The sequence below is a fragment of the Pituophis catenifer genome, unplaced genomic scaffold (genome assembly GCF_029215685.1).
Source record: "Pituophis catenifer annectens isolate HBS135680 unplaced genomic scaffold, rPitCat1.0.hap2 SCAF_8, whole genome shotgun sequence".
Lineage (NCBI taxonomy): Eukaryota > Metazoa > Chordata > Lepidosauria > Squamata > Colubridae > Pituophis > Pituophis catenifer.
The window spans coordinates 54,663,520-54,683,002 of record NW_027256888.1 but is presented as its reverse complement, the minus strand read 5'-3'; the positions used below and the strand labels follow the sequence as shown (position 1 = coordinate 54,683,002).

The following is a 19,483-nucleotide window of genomic DNA, read 5'->3' as shown; positions in this document are numbered from 1 at the left end:
TGAAAAAAGTAATTAATGACTGGTTTTCTCATTTACACATCGTCGCAACATCTCTGCAGTCACATGATTATGACTGAGGTGCTTGCTAATCATTGCATGTTTATGATGGTTGCAACATTCTGCCATCACATGATCACAATTTGCAACCTTCCCAGCAGTTTGTTTCTAACAAAGTCAGTGAGGAAGCTGACAGAGAGGTCTCAAGCCATAGTCTGGTAATATCTTGCTTGATAACCATGGTGATTCACTTGACTATGTGAAAATGGTGGTAAAATTGGATGTCAACATGTGATGCTTTCCTTAGTGAAAGTAGCACTTAACAACAAATTTTCCAGTCTCTATTATAGTTGTAAATTGAGGACTACCTATAGAATAACTAAAATATTTCCTGACAAGATACAGGTCCCATGATTTCACAATTCTTGACATTCAAGAAAATTCATTAAGATTATAAAATTAAAATGATATAACAGAATATGTAACATAACATACAGCTAGATGTTCTGGCTGAAATCTGTTAACACTTTGCAGAGTACCGTGTCGATTCTTCTCGTTCCTGCCAAAAGTGAATTTCTTTATAAGAAAAAGAACCATTTGGAATCCCTTTATGCACATCTGTTCTTTCTGCTTATCTCTGGAATTACGTGCTAGCGCACAGAGCTTCCAAATAAATAAGTTTGTTCAATCGTAGATATCGTATCTGTTGTCTTTTCCTTAGATTCAGAAGCACAGTCTTTGCTGAATCTCAATTTAAGCTGTCTTTGTGGATGCTACGTTCTGTATTGTGGTTATTCAGTTCATTAGTCTTCCACTGAATGCTGGTCCCATTCATGGGGACAGAGGACATCTGACTTCCTGTCCGATGACAAATACAGCAGAGGCATGACTGGCAAGAAAAAAAAAATCCAAACATTACTGGTTTGTGTGTTGGTTAATTTATTTTAGGGAAGACTCACTTTCAGTGGAGAGCAGTATTCTCCAGACTGTAGAAAGCAGAATCAGGCCTGAATGAAATTATACTTCAGAAATGGAATGGAATGTAATGGAATGTAATGGAATGGAATGGAATGGGATGGGATGGGATGGGATGGGATGGGATGGGATGGGATGGGATGGAATGGAATAGAATAGAATAGAATAGAATAGAATAGAATAGAATAGAATAGAATAGAATAGAATAGAATAGAATTCAATTCTTTATTGGCCAAGTGTGATTGGACACACAAGAAATTTGTCTTGGTGCATATGCTCTCAGTATACATAAAGAAAAGATACATTCGTCAAGAATTATAAGGTACAACACTTAATGATAGTCATAGGGAACAAATAAGCAATCAAATCATATTAGGAAACAAGTCAATATAAATTGTAAGGATACCAGCAACAAGGTTACAGTTATACAGTCATAAGTGGTAGGAGATGGGTGATAGGAACGATGAGAAGATTAATAGTAATGCAGTGTAGTAATGTGTAGTAACAATAAAATACAGGGTAAATTTACTCTTAAGCGTACATAATTCCTGGTTAAACTGTGACTAATATGTTGTTAAATGTGAATAGATAAGAAAAACATACTTCTTTTGTTTCACTGTTCCATACTTTCAGCTTAATTAGACTGTAAAACTATGAAATTTAGAAAATGGATTTGAAATTGATGTAAAAATATAGCTTCTTTTAACAAATACTGTGAGAAACAAATACAATCTGTATTTCAGCTAGTTTTCTCTTCTCTTAAAAACAAGAAGTCAAGTGTACTAAATTATGAAAAAAGTGGCAATATCTGCTTTAATTATGGTGCGTTTAGTACAATATAACAATTCTTGAGCTTCTATCATTTTGGCACTTTCTGACTAGCTCTACAGTGATTCCCTCTCCCTGTCTGGGAAACCTTCCACTAATAATTGTCATTTCCATATGGATGAAGTGAAGTAAAGACACTCAAGTTTTTAGTCTTGGGATTATGTATAATTATTGAAGAACCAGGAATCAGCCTATTTTCTGTAAATAGCTGAATCAACATTGAAATGGCCCATAGTATTAGTAAAAATGACACCTCATCTTTTTGTGGAATAAACCTTCATAAAGTCTCAATCTAATGTCTGAAAAATTTGAGATGCTTGTGGCTAAACTATGATAAATGGTTATTAAAATAATCTAAGATTTAATGACATCAGACCATAATTATAGGCCTCCTCAATGCTTTCCAAATGTATTAGAAAAAGTTTCTCAATTATCAGCCACTATGACAAAATCCTGGAAATTTTCAAAATTCAACATAACTCAAGGAAATAAAGTTGGAAAAGGCTGCTGTAAAACATCCAGACAAATGTTCCCAAATGTTTGTTTAGGCAGAAAGTGGGTTCTATAATTTAAATATCAATATTTCAAAACACGGGATTACCTTGCAAAAGGATGAATAGTATTCTTTCATATTTATCTTTCACATTTTATTCTTCAATATTACCTTTGATAGGTTTAATTTAATCTTTTTGGCTCTTACCTGGAAACAGTTTTTGAACTTCTTGCTCACAAAATAGAGTGCTATAGGATTTATGCAGGAATTGATGGTTGCTAGGTTAATGCTGATATAATCCATAGTCAACAAAAAGCTAGGGTCAAAAACAGAAAACGTTACAATCCTCCTAATGGTGGGCAAATATTTCTCAGCCATTATAATTTTGTGAAACTATGATGCCACATTTGTGTCTCCTTCAAAACTCTCCAGTGTCTGAGGTAAAAATGAGTTAATAGAATTGCAGGTGCTTAGGAGAATTAGAAGAATTAGGACTATGAAGCACAGCGTTCAAATAATAAAGCATTTATAAATGAACAGAAGCATAATAGCAAACCTTGGGTTATAAAAAGTAAAATTCTGGAGCCATTTAAAATATAATGTGAGTTTGACAGAAAAATGATGGCATAACAAGAAGTCCTCGCGTTACAACTGAGCCCAGAATTTCGATCTAAAGTCATGGTGGTTGTTAAGCAGGTTATTATGTGACCTCACCCAATTTTACGATCTTTTTTGCAGTGGTTGTTAGGTGAGCAGGTGCTACATAAATGTTGCCATCACTAAGCAAACACTGCAGTCATTAAGCAAACATAGTGATGGTTAGGCAAACCCACAATGGGCATTTTTTTTTTGCCAGAAAATAGAAGTAAATGCCAGCTTGCAAGAAAAAAACATTGTAAATTGTAGTGATATGACTAATGAATGCTGCAAAAAGCTGTAAATATGGGACAGTTGCCAAGCAACCAAAATACAATCACATAATGGAGGGGGGGAGGTTGTCATCAAAACTGGGTTGTAAATATATTTTGGTTGGTTCATTGTTCACCATTGCTAAGTGCTTGCTCATAAGTAAATACTATCTGTATTTCATATTAATATAATTAAGAAGAAACAGACCTAAAGATTACTATCCTTTTAATTACTTGGGAGTAGGCTCAGTAGAGGTTAATTATAAGATTGCCTGGATAATTACTGGAATAGCTGGAAGGCAACTGTCTCTTCACCTGCTTCAAAAACAGGTAACCTAATATTACAAAGCCAAGGTGCATAACCTGCATCCTTAGGTTGCCTGTGACCCTCAAATCCTTGGGAACACCACTCGTCAGCTCTTCACCAAATAGCTGCTGAATTTTAACATGTAATATTGAAGAAGGGTTAAGTTATTAAACATATTGCATTAACATTAAATTATTGTAATTTAATTATATTTATATTTAATTCAAGTTTAATTTTTGTCCTGGTCTTCCCCCACCTTTTGGAAAATGGTCCCAGCCCATTACTTAAACATCAAATGGAACTGCAGTCTCCCAAGAAGAAGTTGAACACCCTTATTTAGAAAGTGGAGATAAACTAGATGAAAGACTGACTAGTCATGTTTACTCTTATATTAATGAATTTATAAGTTATGAAAATTATGCAGTTAGTGTTCAGTATAATTTGGAGGAAAAATTAACCATTAAAATAATCTCACCATACCTTATTTTTAACAATAAAGAAAAGAATTTTGAAGACATTTTTGAGTCTCAGAGCTAAGTACCAAAGTCTCCACTCTTTTGCTGTTTAAAGATTCAAAGAAAAGAAAAGCAAAAAAAGAAGAAGAATGGAACCTTGATATACAAAGGTAATTACATCCATGGCTCCTAATTGAGTTGTACTTCCAACTCTGTTACTGTTACTTTCCTTGAAAAAGATGGTGAGTTAGATGGTGTTTGTCCTAGATTTATGGCTCTGATAAGTGCAATCACTGGAGATTCCAGTGAGACCAGAAGCGTCTTTGACCCAGGTTGGATGTGCATAGTTGTGACCCTTCCTATGTGACATTCCTATCATTTGCTGGTTAGACTATTTAACTGTACATGGGATGCCCTTAAGTTTTGGGGATGTTCAAAACTTATAACTGGCATTCAATATAGATGCCTGCTTGCAGTCTGGTGGAAACTGGTTCAGTACACTACACCTCTGCTGCTTTGATTGCCTGTAAACTTCTGGGCTCAATTAAAGATGGTGATCAGGATTTATAAGGTTCTTTTTTGCTCAATTCTTTGTTGCTTTGTGACCATCTGTTCCAGGTGGATTCTGCTCATTCTATAGCTAAGGAGTAGTTTGGATTCTCATTCCTTTAGGAATGGAGACTTGGGAATATGATCTTTTTAGTTGCAGCCCCTTCACTTAGGAGCTATTTGGTGAAGAGGTGAAGATTGCTTTTACCTAGCATTTAGTAAAGCAATAAAAACAGGGCTTTTCGACAGGACCTTGAGAGAGGAGAACCTTAAATAAGGCAACCGGCAGCATCTTGGGGCAGCTATTAACCGCTAAGGAGCATTGGTTATATTTTATGTTGATTAAATGGTCATGTTTTTATAATCACAAACAATACATAATCCATTAGTAAGTAGAATATAAATACTTGTATAAAACATAAATAATAAAATGTTATGTAGTCATGTTAACTCAGTTATTGTGTTGCTGCATTCATCTGTCATCAAATTATTTAATATCACACATTAAAATAGTACCTGAAGAATTCACATCTATTGGGGTCTTTTTCGTCATAGAGCGTATTTTTCAGTATCTGGCTTAGATGCATAGGAAACCAGCAAAGAGCAAAAATCACAACTAAACAGAAAACTGTTTTAGCAACTTCTCGGCGCTATGGGGGGAAAAAAAGACAATGATTCGCAAACATAAGCCAAGGCAAATGTGAAGCAACTAAGGAGGAAAATGTGAAAATGGCTCAAATGAGCAATACTCAAGAAGAAAAGATTCATTTATTTCTAACAACTTGTCAAAATATGTTCACTTGTGGAACAAAAAAATTACAACTAAAAAGTATCAGAGAAAGTAGTTCAAATATTATGAAGGCAAGCAGAGGTTGGAATGGGACAACCTGGTGCAGCCAGCTTGCCACAATGAGTCGCAGCCAACTCGTTGCAGAGCAACTCAGTGCAGGACAATTCAACAATTCAATTTAAATATTTAAAATAATTTTAAAAATATTTAAATTTTTATCATTCAGATTTCATTGTTCCTCCTTTTTCCTCCTTTATTTAATTATTCTATTTCACTATTTATTTGATATTAGTGTAACTCTTGTCCCGCAGCGAGTTGGCAGTGGTGAGTTGAATTGTCCTAGACCCAGCAGAAGTTGTATTTAAATTAGACAACAACCAGTTTCAACATAGGGTAATTCAATGTCAACATAATTCAAAATAAGAAATGTCAAAGTAATCAGATTATATCCACATGCTTTTAAAAAGCTATATTATTTCAACAAGTAATGGCAAAAATGTGGCAAGATACAACAATACCAAAAGTTATAAGTTATCAAACTTTGTGGTGCTATAATCTTTTAACACTTAAAACAGAATTCATCTTTCTCATCAACTTGATATTCAGGAATTTGGTTTAAATAATACAATTAAACTAAAGTTAAATTGAAACCCTTGAGAAATGAAGTGCTAGTATATTGATTGAACGATGAAGAGAAAAATCAAACTAAAGAATTCTCTTAGAGAAAGATGACATTTCTTGATAATAAAATATTAGGAAATTTGATTCCTGATGGTTCTCACTCAATTAGCACTTTGAAAAGCTATAAAGATTTATTTATTTGTTTTGGTGGTTGGCACCCGCTTGTTGGATGTCAATTGTGGGCAGCATGTTTTTTTTGGGAGGGAGGGAGGGGCTTGCCAAGTTTACCATTTTGCTCTTCTTCCTTTCATTTTTCCTCAGTCATCCTGTTTTGTTATTGTTTGGTATACTATTTTTGTATTGTTTTGGTGTATTGTGAACCGCCCAGAGTAATTTGAAGTTAGTCATTGTCATCAAATAAATGAATAAATAAATGGTTGGCAATTATAGCAGCTGAGACCCAATACTTGGAATATGTATTAGACCAAAGAAGGTTCTTAGTAAACAAAAAATCCATATACGAAGTAATTTGAACTCTATAATAGATTACCTCATTAATTGTTTGCAGTTTAAATTGCCCTAATGTTCTGATTGCCCAACTACACTAAGTCAAAACTCACCTTTCTGTTCTCAGAAGGAATATTGTTGAGATCAAATGTTTACAGAATAAAGCTTTCATGACTGACTGGAAACGGTGACAAAACCGTTTTCTCCTTACCTGCTTAAGATGTTCACTGAGAGCAATTCTCAAATTACTCTTCCTCCTGTTCAACATTTCACAGGTCATCAGGGTATAAAAGAATGCCGTGCAAGCAAGTGGCATGCAGAAATAGAAACCAAAGAGCCACCAGTGTTTTATTTTAATGTAAAACTGCAAAGACATCAAATGTGACAGGTTATGGCTAAGTAACTTGCAGTACCATTCTGTAATTTCCATAGAACATGCAGGCTACATGCTTTGCCAGCTTTCACAACTAGAAGCTTCCAAAACTGTGGATTTCAAGGCTCAAGATTTAGAGCAATCCTGTTTGAAGAATTTTAGAAGCTCACTTCTGGAGAGTGCCAAGCTGAGAAATTGTTCTACACCAGAGGTGCGGAACAATAGCCATCTCTTTATGACTTGTGGACTTCAACTCCCAGAATTCCTGAACTAGCAGAATTCTGGGAGTTGAAGCCCACAAGTCATAAAAGGGGCATCATTTTACACCTCTGTTCTACACAAAAGAGTAATTGGCATAAATACAACCGCAAAAAATATCACAGTTGAAAAATATAACAGTTAGGAAAATATCACAGTTAGGAAAGTATTTCTATTTTTCCCACTGATTTGAAAAGACTGTTTCACAACAATCAGGACTAATTTAAGAGATTCTGCTGCCTGAAATGCTATATCGTATACCTCCTGTTCCTAAATAAATGAGCCTTGGTCAGGCTGAACATTTAGCACCTGGATTATAGGCAGAATACACATGCACTAAACATATATTTTTGGTCATGTTTGAATTTTTCTAATATATTTATCATAAACAAAATGGAATAATGAGAATGTGATTTAATTTGAAGTAATAATGGAATTGTTGCATTATTTACTGGTTCATAATAAAACTCCATAACACATTTTCAGAACATATTCAGAAAAGAATTATGCTAATTTTTGCATAAAAAAGCAGTCCAACCCAAAACAGTATCTATTTAGAATTAAAGCTATTGAAGCTGTTGAATGCATCAAAGCAACTTCTAGATTACTCTTTGTTGAGGTAGAACCATAGATTCGAAAGATTTGAAAATCTTTTTTTAAGTCTCACTATATATATTCAGAAAATATTTGCTCCAAAATATCTATAAATAGGGCTGTAACCAAATCTTACTCCCACTATTCCTTTTTGATAATTGCACTATCCTTAATGTTCCCTTCTCATAGACATAACACACACATACACAGTCTATCCATAAACACTGAGATAGGCAACCAAATCACTGCATCAGCAGAATACGTAACGTTGGGCTACATTTTTAGACCAATTACATTTGGTCTCGGCTTTCCAATAATATACTGATTTGCTTGAAAGATTCAGTAAGATATTGGATTTACATGAAAGATCCAGTGTAATCTAGTGATTATACTAGTGTTAGATTTAGACCAGAGAGTTCAACATTTACTTCCCATTAAGTCACTTTTTCTCAGCACAGCCTATCTACATGGCTTTTGTGAAAATAAAGTTATTGGAAATTCTCCAGATCTGACACCTTCAACTCCCAGAGGGGAAAAAAAAGTGGGATACAAATGTAATAATTAAATCATTAACTAAAGAAAGTTCAGCCAGAATAAAATTTCCATTCCTGCATTAAAGTCAAATGATTAATGGCTGTTAAGGCTTTAATAGGTAATTTTAAGCAATGTTAACAGAAAACAACATTTTCTATTTCATGAGTAAAATCTATAAAGATACAGTACCAATATTGGTCTTATCTTTTGATATGCTATTGCTCAATAACAAGTCCACTAAAATTTTGTTTTCTCAACTATTTTAACCACAATTATTCTTAAAGATGGTAAGACCAAAGACTAAGAGCTCATTGCCTAAAACTACGATTTCATCAGAAAACTAACTGCGCAGGAAGAATGCTGTATACTTTATTGAGATGGACTGTAGTAACAGAGTCTTGCAGGTCTGCCCCAGTCTTCCTATCCCTCCCTCTTGAACTCCAGGGAGTCAGAGAAGGTCTAATTTAACTCTCTTTGTATTTTGCCTATCTGGACATAACACATATTTCTTCTTTACCTATTTGCCTAATACCCTCTGAACTCCTTCTGCAAGGTCACCTTCCTGGCTCCCTTCACCAGGACATTCCTTCTTCAGAAAAGTGAACATCCTGTACAGATATGCATAAACAATCTTATAACTGTAATTTAACTGAACAGAGTGGCTGGATTCATATAATGTGCTAAGTCTAATTTATTTATTTATTATTTATTTTATTAATTAAATTTCTATACCGCCCTTCTCCAAATAGGACTCAGGGCGGTGCACAGCCAAGATAAAAACAAAGCATACAAAATTTAAGAACAGTATTAAAATAATTAAATATTTTGGCCGAAATTAAGATAACCCAATTTAAAATCAATTTAAAATTTAACTCAGGCCAGCCCAGCTTGTTGAAATAAATAGGTTTTCAGGGCCCGACGAAAAATCCGGAGGTCTGTTATTATACGTAACTCTGGGGGAAGGTTGTTCCAGAGGGTGGGCGCCGTCACAGAGAAGGCTCTCCCCCTGGGGGTCGCCAGCCGACATTGTCTGGCGGACGGCACCCTGAGGAGGCCCACTCTGTGCGAGCGTACTGGCCGGTGGGAGGCTATTGGTGGCAGAAGGTGGTCTCGTAAATACCCCGGCCCTAAGCCATGGAGCGCTTTAAAGGTGGTCACCAACACCTTGAAGCGCACCCGGAAGACCACTGGGAGCCAGTGCAGCTCGCGCAGGAGAGGTGTCACATGGGAGCGCCTCGTCGCCCCCATAATCCCCCGCGCGGCCGCGTTCTGGACCAGCTGGAGCCTCCGGGTGCACCCCAGGGGGAGCCCCATGTAGAGAGCGTTGCAGTAGTCCAGGCGGGAAATGACTAGTGCCTGAGTGACTGTGCGTAGAGAGTCCCGATCTAGAAAGGGGCGCAGCTGGCGTATCAGGCGAACCTGATAAAAAGCCCCCCTGGCCACGGCCGTCAAATGATCTTCTAGAGACAGCCGTGCGTCCAGGAGGACGCCCAAGTTGCGAGCCCTCTCCGTGGGGGCGAGTGATTCGCCCCCAATAGCCAGCGATGGCGTCAGCTGGCTATATCGGGACGCTGGAAGCCACAGCCACTCGGTCTTGGAGGGGTTGAGTCGGAGCCTGTTTCTCCCCATCCAGGCCCGCACGGCCTCCAGGCACTGGGACATCACTTCAAGGGCATCGTTGGGGTGGCCTGGGGTGGAGATGTACAGCTGGGTGTCATCAGCGTACTGATGGAACTCCACCCCAAAGCCACGGATGATCTCACCCAGCGGCTTTACATAAATGTTGAACAGAAGGGGCGAGAGGACCGACCCTTGTGGCACCCCACAAGCAAGGTGCCTCGGGGTCGACCGCTGCCCCCCCGTCAACACAGATTGCGACCGGTCAGAGAGATAGGAGGAGAACCACCGCAGAACTGTGCCCCCCACCCCCAACCCCGCCAACCGGTGCAACATGATACCATGGTCGATGGTATCAAAAGCCGCTGAGAGGTCTAACAGGACCAGGATAGAGGAGCAACCCCTATCCCGAGCCCTCCAGAGATCATCCACCATAATATGGTTGTTTTGGCTTATCATATACTCATTTATTATTTGTCATGTATAAACTGGGCATGACAATGCTTAAGCAATCCCATTCTATGTTTTATGTAGAAGTAACCTGTGAAAAATAACATTAAGTGCCTTCCTTGCAGTTATCTTAGGCTCTGAACTATTATATAATCTGGATTTGTAAGCAAACAACTATGATCTGCGCTATTCCTTAACCCAGGGAACCTATGGCCCTCCAGATGTTGTGAATTAAAACACTCAGGAGTTTCTACACAGCAGAGCTGATGATTGGATGCAATGCAAATTCCTCAACATACCCGTTTCTCACCATAAGTATCTTCTCATATAAACAAAAGAAGAAAAAAAGTAAAGACAGAGTATGGACCAGACTGACTTGGCAGGAGATGAATAAGGAAGGTGTTTAATCAGCCTATTGAAGTCTCTTGCAAGAGGAAGAAGGTAGGAAGTAAAAAAATAAGAGAATTCTCTTACAGAGAATAAGAGCACTTAGATTCTGATCTCTCTTCTGTGTGTGTTGTGTTTATTGGAAGATATCCCTGTATTATCAAAACTGACTTTTAAATCCCAGTGATTAAATACTTCCTATCTGTGTATTAAAATCAAAGGGCACCAGGAGTCATGCGAATTGCCTGTCTAACAGAAAGCCTGGTCTGTTACCTTTTAAGGCTTTTAAGACTGGCTCTGATTCCAAAAGGTCCAGGTTAAGAATGTCTTCTATGTATAATTGGGCCCTGCTATCAGTAGAAAGATTAACTGTCTTGCTTTTGTGTCCAGCAAAAAGAGGCCACTTAACATGTCTTAGTCTGGAAAATGTGGAGTACAGCCTGCTTTTTCCAGTTACTCTGTTTCTCCAGTTGTTTTAACCCCCTGCCTGGAATGTAACCCTTTGCATCGTATGCTAGGAGAAAGAATTGGTGGTCTGTGTGAATATCAGTTTCGCCTATATGCATGTTCTGTTCATTTCTATATATGAGTGGCAGGCACACATACAAAAATATACACTTACATGTCAAGTGAAACATCTCCTATTCCCCATTATTTATGAATTGGATTGGTATATATGGGATTCTTTGTCCTCATCTCCTTTCCATTTAGTTGTTTATTCTGATGCTATTTTACTTGTTTTCGTGTGAGAAAATCATCATGCAAATAGCTAAGGATTATGTTTGGCTCTTTGTAGTCAGAAATCTGCTATTTTGTTTATGCATAACTAAACCAGAAAAGCTAACTTTGGAATTAGATTAAACCTTTACTGTAACTAATATAATCTTAATAAATGGTGTTTTACTTTTACAGGCATTGTTTACATGTGAAGTCAGCACACAAAAATAGGATTTTTCCCCTTTCTTACCAGAGCCTGGTAGATATATTAAGGTTACAGTTTATAAAGTTCCCAATCAACACCATCTTTCTCACAAGTGATGCTATTAAGAATGTCTAGAAGACAGTTTTAGTGAGTTAAATGTAGCAATGATAGAACTAAAGGGAATTTTTAAAAGACATTTTTCATATTTAAAGTAGGCAAATTTAGCATAAATGTGATGAAAATGGGTTCTCCTAACAAGGCTCTCTGATCTAGATTCCACAAATTGATATAACATCTACATATGAGTTACACCGATGTGACTCTAGCAGAAAGGGCTACTCTTGAAGTTCCTTCAACTGAGCAATGCATCCAGTACATATGTAGACAAGATGCCCTTATGAATAGCAGAGCATCATTTCAGCAAGAAATTAACACTTGTTCTGGAATTTTGGATACTTTTATGCAAGCACACATTTAATATACCTCCTGGAAATGGCAAGATATGCAATGCAAAACTGCATTACACTGATTCATCACTGATTCATTTAATCTGAGTTCTCACTCCCTATAGGTTGTTAATTTGATCTCCAGATTAACGTATACAGCAAGTGACCAGTGTTGATGATAGAAATGGCTGCTTGGTCTTTTTCTGCGCAACTGTTTCTATGCCCGTCATCTGTTACTTGAATTACTTTTGCATACAAAATTAGTACTATTCTGGGATAGCACTATGCCCCTATCTTAAAAGAGCACAACTATCAGCTGACTGTAGCTATGCAAAGCACTTGCACAAAATACAGGCAGCTTTTTATAATGGTTACAATGATGGGTCCTTTTCAACTTTTAGATGAAGGTGCCTTATAAAGCCACATGGATCTCTCTTGTCTATTATTATTTGAAAGGCAGCAGTTCAAAATTTAGTCATTTCCAATCCTAAATTTATGATGCTCTTTATAATATAACTTCCAAGAGAATAGAACCCAAGGCTTTTAGATAATTAAATGAATCAATCTGACTCCCAGGATCAAAAATCTGAAGATGTTTACAAACAAAAGGATATATATCTAGTTTTTTCCCAGAAAGTCACATCTTGTTTGGACTAACCTCTCTTCCTTCAGTATTCAATATTCAATACTCATCCAGGATTAAGTTACTGTGCTAGAGAAAAATGAATGCTAAAAATATGAAAAATCGATCTTATTTAGCATTTAATATGTAAGATTTTGAAGTTAAGAACTAAACCAAGATCTTTTCAAATGATGAATTACAGCTGTTAAAGCTTACATAGATTTTGCAACTAACCAATGTGGTACTTCGATATAAGTGGCACAGACATCCTTTTGTCTACAGTATATAAGTCCACATGGAACTAGTTTTCTTCAGGAAATGGGCCTTTTCCCATGTTCCCTAAGGCACTTGGCCTTTTGGGATTTAGATTCTAGGACAAACATTGGAAAGATAGACTTAAAAATAATGAAGTGTTTTCTAAGAAAACACAAAGGAAGTAATCACGGAAAACTATGAAGTTTTATTGATATTAACCTGCACAATTTATTCAAGGATTTGCTATAAAATAAATCAAATTTAAGTCAGGCATCATCATTCTAGCTTTAATTCATAAATTTAAAAACTTCTTTGACTTGCTTCAGCATTTCTTTTGTTTTGTTTAGACACATCTGTGAATGTGTATTTGGTTGTCTCCAAATACACAAGAAAAGGTCATTTCTTGCCTTCCAATCTAGGGCACCTCTTAATACAACTTTGAATATGTTTGGAAAGGTAACTAGCTATTTTTCCTAGGGCAAAATGAGAAGAATTTAACATATCATAAGCAGTCATAGTTATTTTTCTGTAATGCTTTGTTTTGTTAAACTTCCAGCAGCTGTAAGAAGAATGCCAGAGGATGAAACTATTTAACTATTTCTAGCTAGTTCTTTCACTTATTCCCTTTTTTTTCCCTATGGACCCCAGAAATGGTCTTGGGATAAGGCAGGAGTCGGCAACCTTAAACACTCAAAGAGCCACAAAGGTCCTAACCGGAAGCCCCCCATTCAATTCTGGAGCTGATCGGAAGTCTGGTTCCCCCACCATAGAGTGTCCTCCTAGTGTGGCCTCCTTTTTCCTCTACTTGTCCTAACCGAAAGCCCTATCAATTGTGGAGCTGACAGGTGACAGGGAGCCGCAGCAGAGGGATGCAGCTCCAGAGCAGCAGGTTGCCAACCCTTGGGATAAAGGACTAGTCAGAAAACTAAAGGTTCCACTGAAACATGGTATTCTTTCATATAAGCTACCAGGCATTCAGGAAGGGAAATAAAGTATCTAAAAGTATCTATCAAAGCAACACGTATGTTTTCAAAAGCAGTTACTGAAATGTAGAGCAACAAAGATGATTAGGGAACTGGAGGCTAAAACATACGAAGAACGGTTGCAGGAACTGGGTATGTCTGAAAAGAAGGACTAGGGGAGACATGATAGCAGTGTTCCAATATCTCAGGGGCTGCCACAAAGAAGAGAGAATCAAGCTAGTCTCCAAAGCACCTGAGGGTAGGACAAGAAGCAGTGGGTAGAAACTAATCAAGGAGAGAAGCAACTTAGAACTAAGGAGAAATTTCCTGACAGTTAGAACAATTAATCAGTGGAACAACTTGCCTGCAGAAGTTGTGAATGCTCCAACACTGGAAGTTTTTAAGAAGAGGTTCGATAACCATTTGTCTGAAGCGGTGTAGGGTTTCCTGCCTAGGCAGGAGGTTGGACTAGAAGACCTCCAAGGTCCCTTCCAACTCTGTTCTTCTATGTAGCTTGAAAACTGAACAGATGAAAACCTTGTCCTTTGTTGTGTTAATGTCTATCCTTAAGTTTGCAGAAAACCTGAAAGGTATTGTCCTTGCCAGATGCTGTCCTGCATTTACAGAAACTGTATGTGCTGAACCAATTTTTTGTATACAGGTAGTCCTTGACTTACAACCATTCATTTAGTGAATATTCAAAGTTACAACAGCACTGAAAAAAGAGACTTACCACTATTTTTCACACTTATGAGCACTGAAGCATCCCCATGGTCATGTGATCAAAATTTGAGTGCTTATCAACTGGCATTATTTATGACAGTTGCACTGTCCAAGACTCATGTGATCACTATTTGTAACCTTCCCAGTCAGCCTTTGACAAGCAAAATCAATGGGAAAGCCAGATTCACTTCAAGACTGCATGATTCTCTTAACTGTGGTTTTAAAAGGTCATAAACTAGGACAAAACTCACTTTAACAAATTTTGTACTCAACTGTGATTATAACTTGAGGACTCCCTGTACAACACGTGACCAGCAAAGAGAATGTTTAAGTCTTCCAATTTAGTTGCCCTCTGTCATTAGCACATCCCAGCTTGCAGAAAAAAATTACCTACAATCATGATACTGTAACAGCAGCTGGACATGTCCAGTTGTAGAACTGTGCCTGTTTCCTGTATACTTCTTCCTATTTTTTCCCTTATACCATTAAGAGCCGAGGTGGCGCAGTGGTTAGAATGCAGTACTGCAGGCTACTTCTGCTGACTGCCGGCTGCCTGCAGTTTGGCAGTTCAAATTTCACCAGGCTCAAGGTTGACTCAGCCTTCCATCCTTCCAAAGCTGGTAAAATGAAAACCCAGATTGTTGGGGGCAATATGCTGACTCTGGAAACCACTTAGAGAGATCTGTAAAGCACTGTGAAGCGGTATATATTAGATAGATAGATAGATAGATAGATAGATAGATAGATAGATAGATAGATAGATAGATAGATAGATAGATAGCCAAATGATACTATGGGGGTAGATGAGTGAGCAACAGCATTTTTTTCCAATATATGGACAACAAATGCTTCATTTAAAACTCCTACATATTATTTTTAGAAGGCAAAGGGGTGGGAAGTAGAAGTAGAGTTAGCTCCACCATTTTACTGTTCTGCTATTTCAGCCTGTTTGGCAATTTCATCCCACTGTTTCTGAGTTCCAATTCCAGTCCTGTGATACAAGAAATAAGGGCTCAAAAGTTAAGGACTAAATCAAAGCTGCAAGCACATTTACACTTATTAATAATCCTAACAGATTACTGGACCTTTATATCTCTTGAGACAGTCATCAGTAAAATTATGACAAACCAGGAATCAATGTATGGAGACTATGAGTCCACATCAGCCTGATACAGCCTATAAACACTACAAGGATCTCATACATTTATAGACACCAGACCTTACCTAATCTGCAATTGCTTTTGGATTTTGTCAGTTCAAGGAGAAAAACTTTAATGCTGGTACAACTATGAATGATTTAACCCTTTCTGGGTCATGGGCTGAGACAAGATGAAGGCAAAAACAACAAAAACCACACCATACTCCTCTTATAGTTATGTGCAAATGGGGAAAGGCCACTGTTCTAATTAGAACCTACTGTAGAAAGGTCAAGTTGAACCAAATGAAACAAAGCTGAAATTGAACTCCTACATGCAGTTTCCCAGAGGTTTGCAGTCCTATTCAAGGGTGTTATCCATAACGATAAACCAAATGTCTTCAGAACGAAGGAAACATTCCTTTTCATATGGTTGTTCTTTTCCAAGTAGTAGTTGGAGGCATAGCCATTTGGGTAAGTTTGGGCCAGTCATTCTCTCTCAGCTATAGAAACAAGGCAAGGGCAAATGCCTTCTCAAAACCTTATCCCACAAGCTGCAGAGACTACTCCAAAGTTTTTCAGGAGTTAACATTGACTTAAAGGCACAAATATGCCCACACATCCATCTGAAACTGATATTTGGGGTAGGCCATCTACTAACCCATAGGTAACACTGAACTTTCAAAACTAATAGCCTTTGATAAATTTGTTTATCAACCCCCACAACACACATATTTCTCCCCCTGACCTTCCATTTTTTCTTAATCCTAATTCTCCAAATTGTCCCATTGTTACTGATTAAAAGACAAACAGTCATCACAACAAAATTCTTTTGCGTAGCTGATATAATAACATACTTTCAAGAAGCTATTGTTTGCTATTAGCATACAGGTTTTGAGCCGTTTTCCATGATAAATCAACTCTCCAATGGTGAAACCAATTGCTTCTGGAATAGCCAGGATGAAGGAAAGAATCCAAATACAAAAAATTTCAATGGCAGTAATCAAGGGGATACCAATTCCCTGAACACGACTCCAGGAAGCAACTGCTCGGTACCTAAAATATAGAAAAAAAATTACATTGTCAGCTTCAGCTCTTTATAAAAGTTAAAATTTTCAAAACAGGTATAATACAACAGACACATTTCAAGATTCTTCAAATAGGTGCCCGATTAATGAAAAATAGGTAAAAGCACATAGTTGAAAAAGTAGTGAAGAACGAGCAGGTTAAAATATCATGGACTTTCCAAATTCAAACTGATAAAGCCTTGGCTCACAACAGACTGTGGTTGAAAAGAAGAAAATCTAAATAATTGATGTGGGAATATTAGGGGAGAGTAGGAAAGAGGACAAACAATTGGAGATCATAAAGTATCAGATCTAAAAATTAAAGTTGACATAAACCACTGCACTGGGTGCCACATCATAAAATCATGGATAGCAATTAGAAAATATATGGATTGACAAAATTTCCATCTGTAAATTGTAAAAGGCCACACTGATTGAATCCATTTATATATTATGGTGACACAGTATGATATCCTAGGTTTCTGGGAAGAACTTGATGCAAATGATGGCCAACACCAGTCAAGAAATGGCAGCTGTGATTTTACATTGTCAGGTGAATATATAATAATAAAAACCTGGAGATAGCAGAATAGAAGGGAAACAACTGGAGAAAATAACAAAGCTCAAAAAAGACCTGAAAATAAAGATAAAACATCTGTGACAAAAAAGGACCAATAATAATAATAATAAACACCTTAATAAATTGATAAGAAAGACAAAAAAAGTCTAGATATTGGACACTGCAATACCTGGAGAGAGTAGAAGACAAGAGAAAAAACTGGAGAAAACCACAAAATATAAAGACTACAAATAGAAGTAGAATGACTGTGGCAAAAGAAAGCAAAGCAACTTCCAAATAATAATAGGTGCCTTGGGTCCGATCCCAGATAACTGGAGTACCACTTGAACACCATCATCATTAACAAAATCATCCAGTTGCATAAGGCACCTTTCCTCGGAACAGCTTACATCCTGCAACGATACCTTTAATGCCATCAAACAACCACATCCAGGTCCTTGGAAAGGACTCAATAGGTGGATAAAAATGCCAAAGCCAACATCTTGCTGACTGCAACAAATTATAATATTCTGAGACACTTCCTTAACATTTTTGAGGTCCTTGGTTCATGCTTGGATTATTACATTTCCACCAGCTTTAGACTGAATCTAACCATATATTACCCTCACAATACACCCCCAAAGTAGTTTCTGATAATCATTTATCATCACAAGATCCTTTCAAAATATGTACACCATCCAAAGACAGACATCCCAGTTATAGATATTCTTTCTCGGTGTTGTGGTCTGCGGGCGGCCTGCGGAGATTGCAGCAGAGTTGGACAGTGAGGAGGTTGGGGAGGAACATGGGCGAGTCCTGGAGTCTGGGGAAGGCTTTTTTTTTTTTTTTTTAATTTGATTTATATGCCGCCCTTCTCCGGAGACTCAGGGCGGCTTACAATGCTTTAAGCAATAGCCTTCATTCTTTTGTATATTTTATACAAAGTCAGCTTATTGCCTCCACAAACTGGGTCCTCATTTCACCTACCTTAGAAAGGATGGAAGGCTGAGTCAACCTTGAGCCTTGGAGAGATTCGAACCAGCAGAAATTGCAGGCAGCTGTGTTAATAACAGGGTGCACTAAACCCTTGTACTATCAAGGCTTGGACGAGGACTCTGCGTCGGAGGCGGAGAGGGGGCCAGGGCCATCTAGGAGTTATGTGCTGCCTCCGGAGCCTCCAGGACATCAGCGAGGCAGAGGAACGGGGAGTCTGTTCCCAGTGCGTGTGTGCGCAGAGCTGCCAGAAGGCAAGAACAGTTAAAACAAAAGGGACGACTCGGGAGTAGGGCTTGGAGATGATTGGCCCCTCCCATAAGACATAAAGGAGGAGCAAAGGCACGTGAGCCTTTGCAGGAAGCAACTTTGTTTGTTCTAGTCAGTTTAAATTCTGAAGCTCCGTTTTGACTCTGTGCTCCTTGTGGCCTTGCAAAGCTAATTGCCAATTAGGTCTTTGGCAGGTGTCAAGGGAGCTAAAGGAAGCCTAGATCAGAACACTCGGCTCTGCCCCTGGAAGAACAAGAGAGGGCAATTTTCTTGTAGCCAGGGCCACACTTCTCACTTCCTTGCCCTTCATCTATAAAGGGTTTGACTGATGATGTCAATGAAATCACTGATATGGACACAGCTAAAACTGTAGACTCTCTGACATTCCTGAATTGTGTTAATGAACAAAATGGTTGCTTTAGACATACAAAGTCTAGGGTATCCATTCAAACCATTAATTCTTCTAATGGGAAAAATGAGCCAGTTGAAGAATCATTGATTTTTAAAGAGGTGAAAAGCATCTGAAGTAAGGTGGACCTTCAATTTTCTCCAAAAAATAGTTATTTGGGACCCTGAGGGCTTTAGAGATGCCCTAGATATGATATGATCAAAATTGTGTCAGAAAATTGCATGGCCATTTCTTTGGTTCTCTTTATTAAAAAAATATTATGGGGTCTTTCAACTAATAAATGTAGTATTGTTATACTGAAAAAAATAATATAGTGAAATACAATATAGAATGAGAGGCTAAATTTGAAAATTAAGCAAGAAGCTATTTATGTAAGTAAAAATTTAAAACTCCAGGTCAATATATAACATTCAGTTATGGACTCTTGATAATTTTTCATATATGAAAAATGTTCACAGAAGAGAATAATATATTTCT

General features: G+C 37.6%; 1 protein-coding gene across 1 annotated transcript in view; it reads right to left on the bottom strand.

Moving 5' to 3' along the window:
• Window positions 1–376: 376 nt before the first annotated feature.
• The window catches only part of EDNRA (endothelin receptor type A), a 34,466-nt gene continuing 15,359 nt past the window's right edge, over window positions 377–19,483 (bottom strand). The window contains exons 5-9 of the mRNA XM_070948162.1: window positions 16,566–16,764; window positions 6,642–6,794; window positions 5,029–5,162; window positions 2,501–2,609; window positions 377–886 (exon numbers count right to left, since the gene is read on the bottom strand). Coding sequence (XP_070804263.1) covers window positions 746–886; window positions 2,501–2,609; window positions 5,029–5,162; window positions 6,642–6,794; window positions 16,566–16,764 — 736 coding nt within the window. The 3' untranslated portion in view covers window positions 377–745. The remainder of the gene's footprint in view (window positions 887–2,500; window positions 2,610–5,028; window positions 5,163–6,641; window positions 6,795–16,565; window positions 16,765–19,483) is intronic.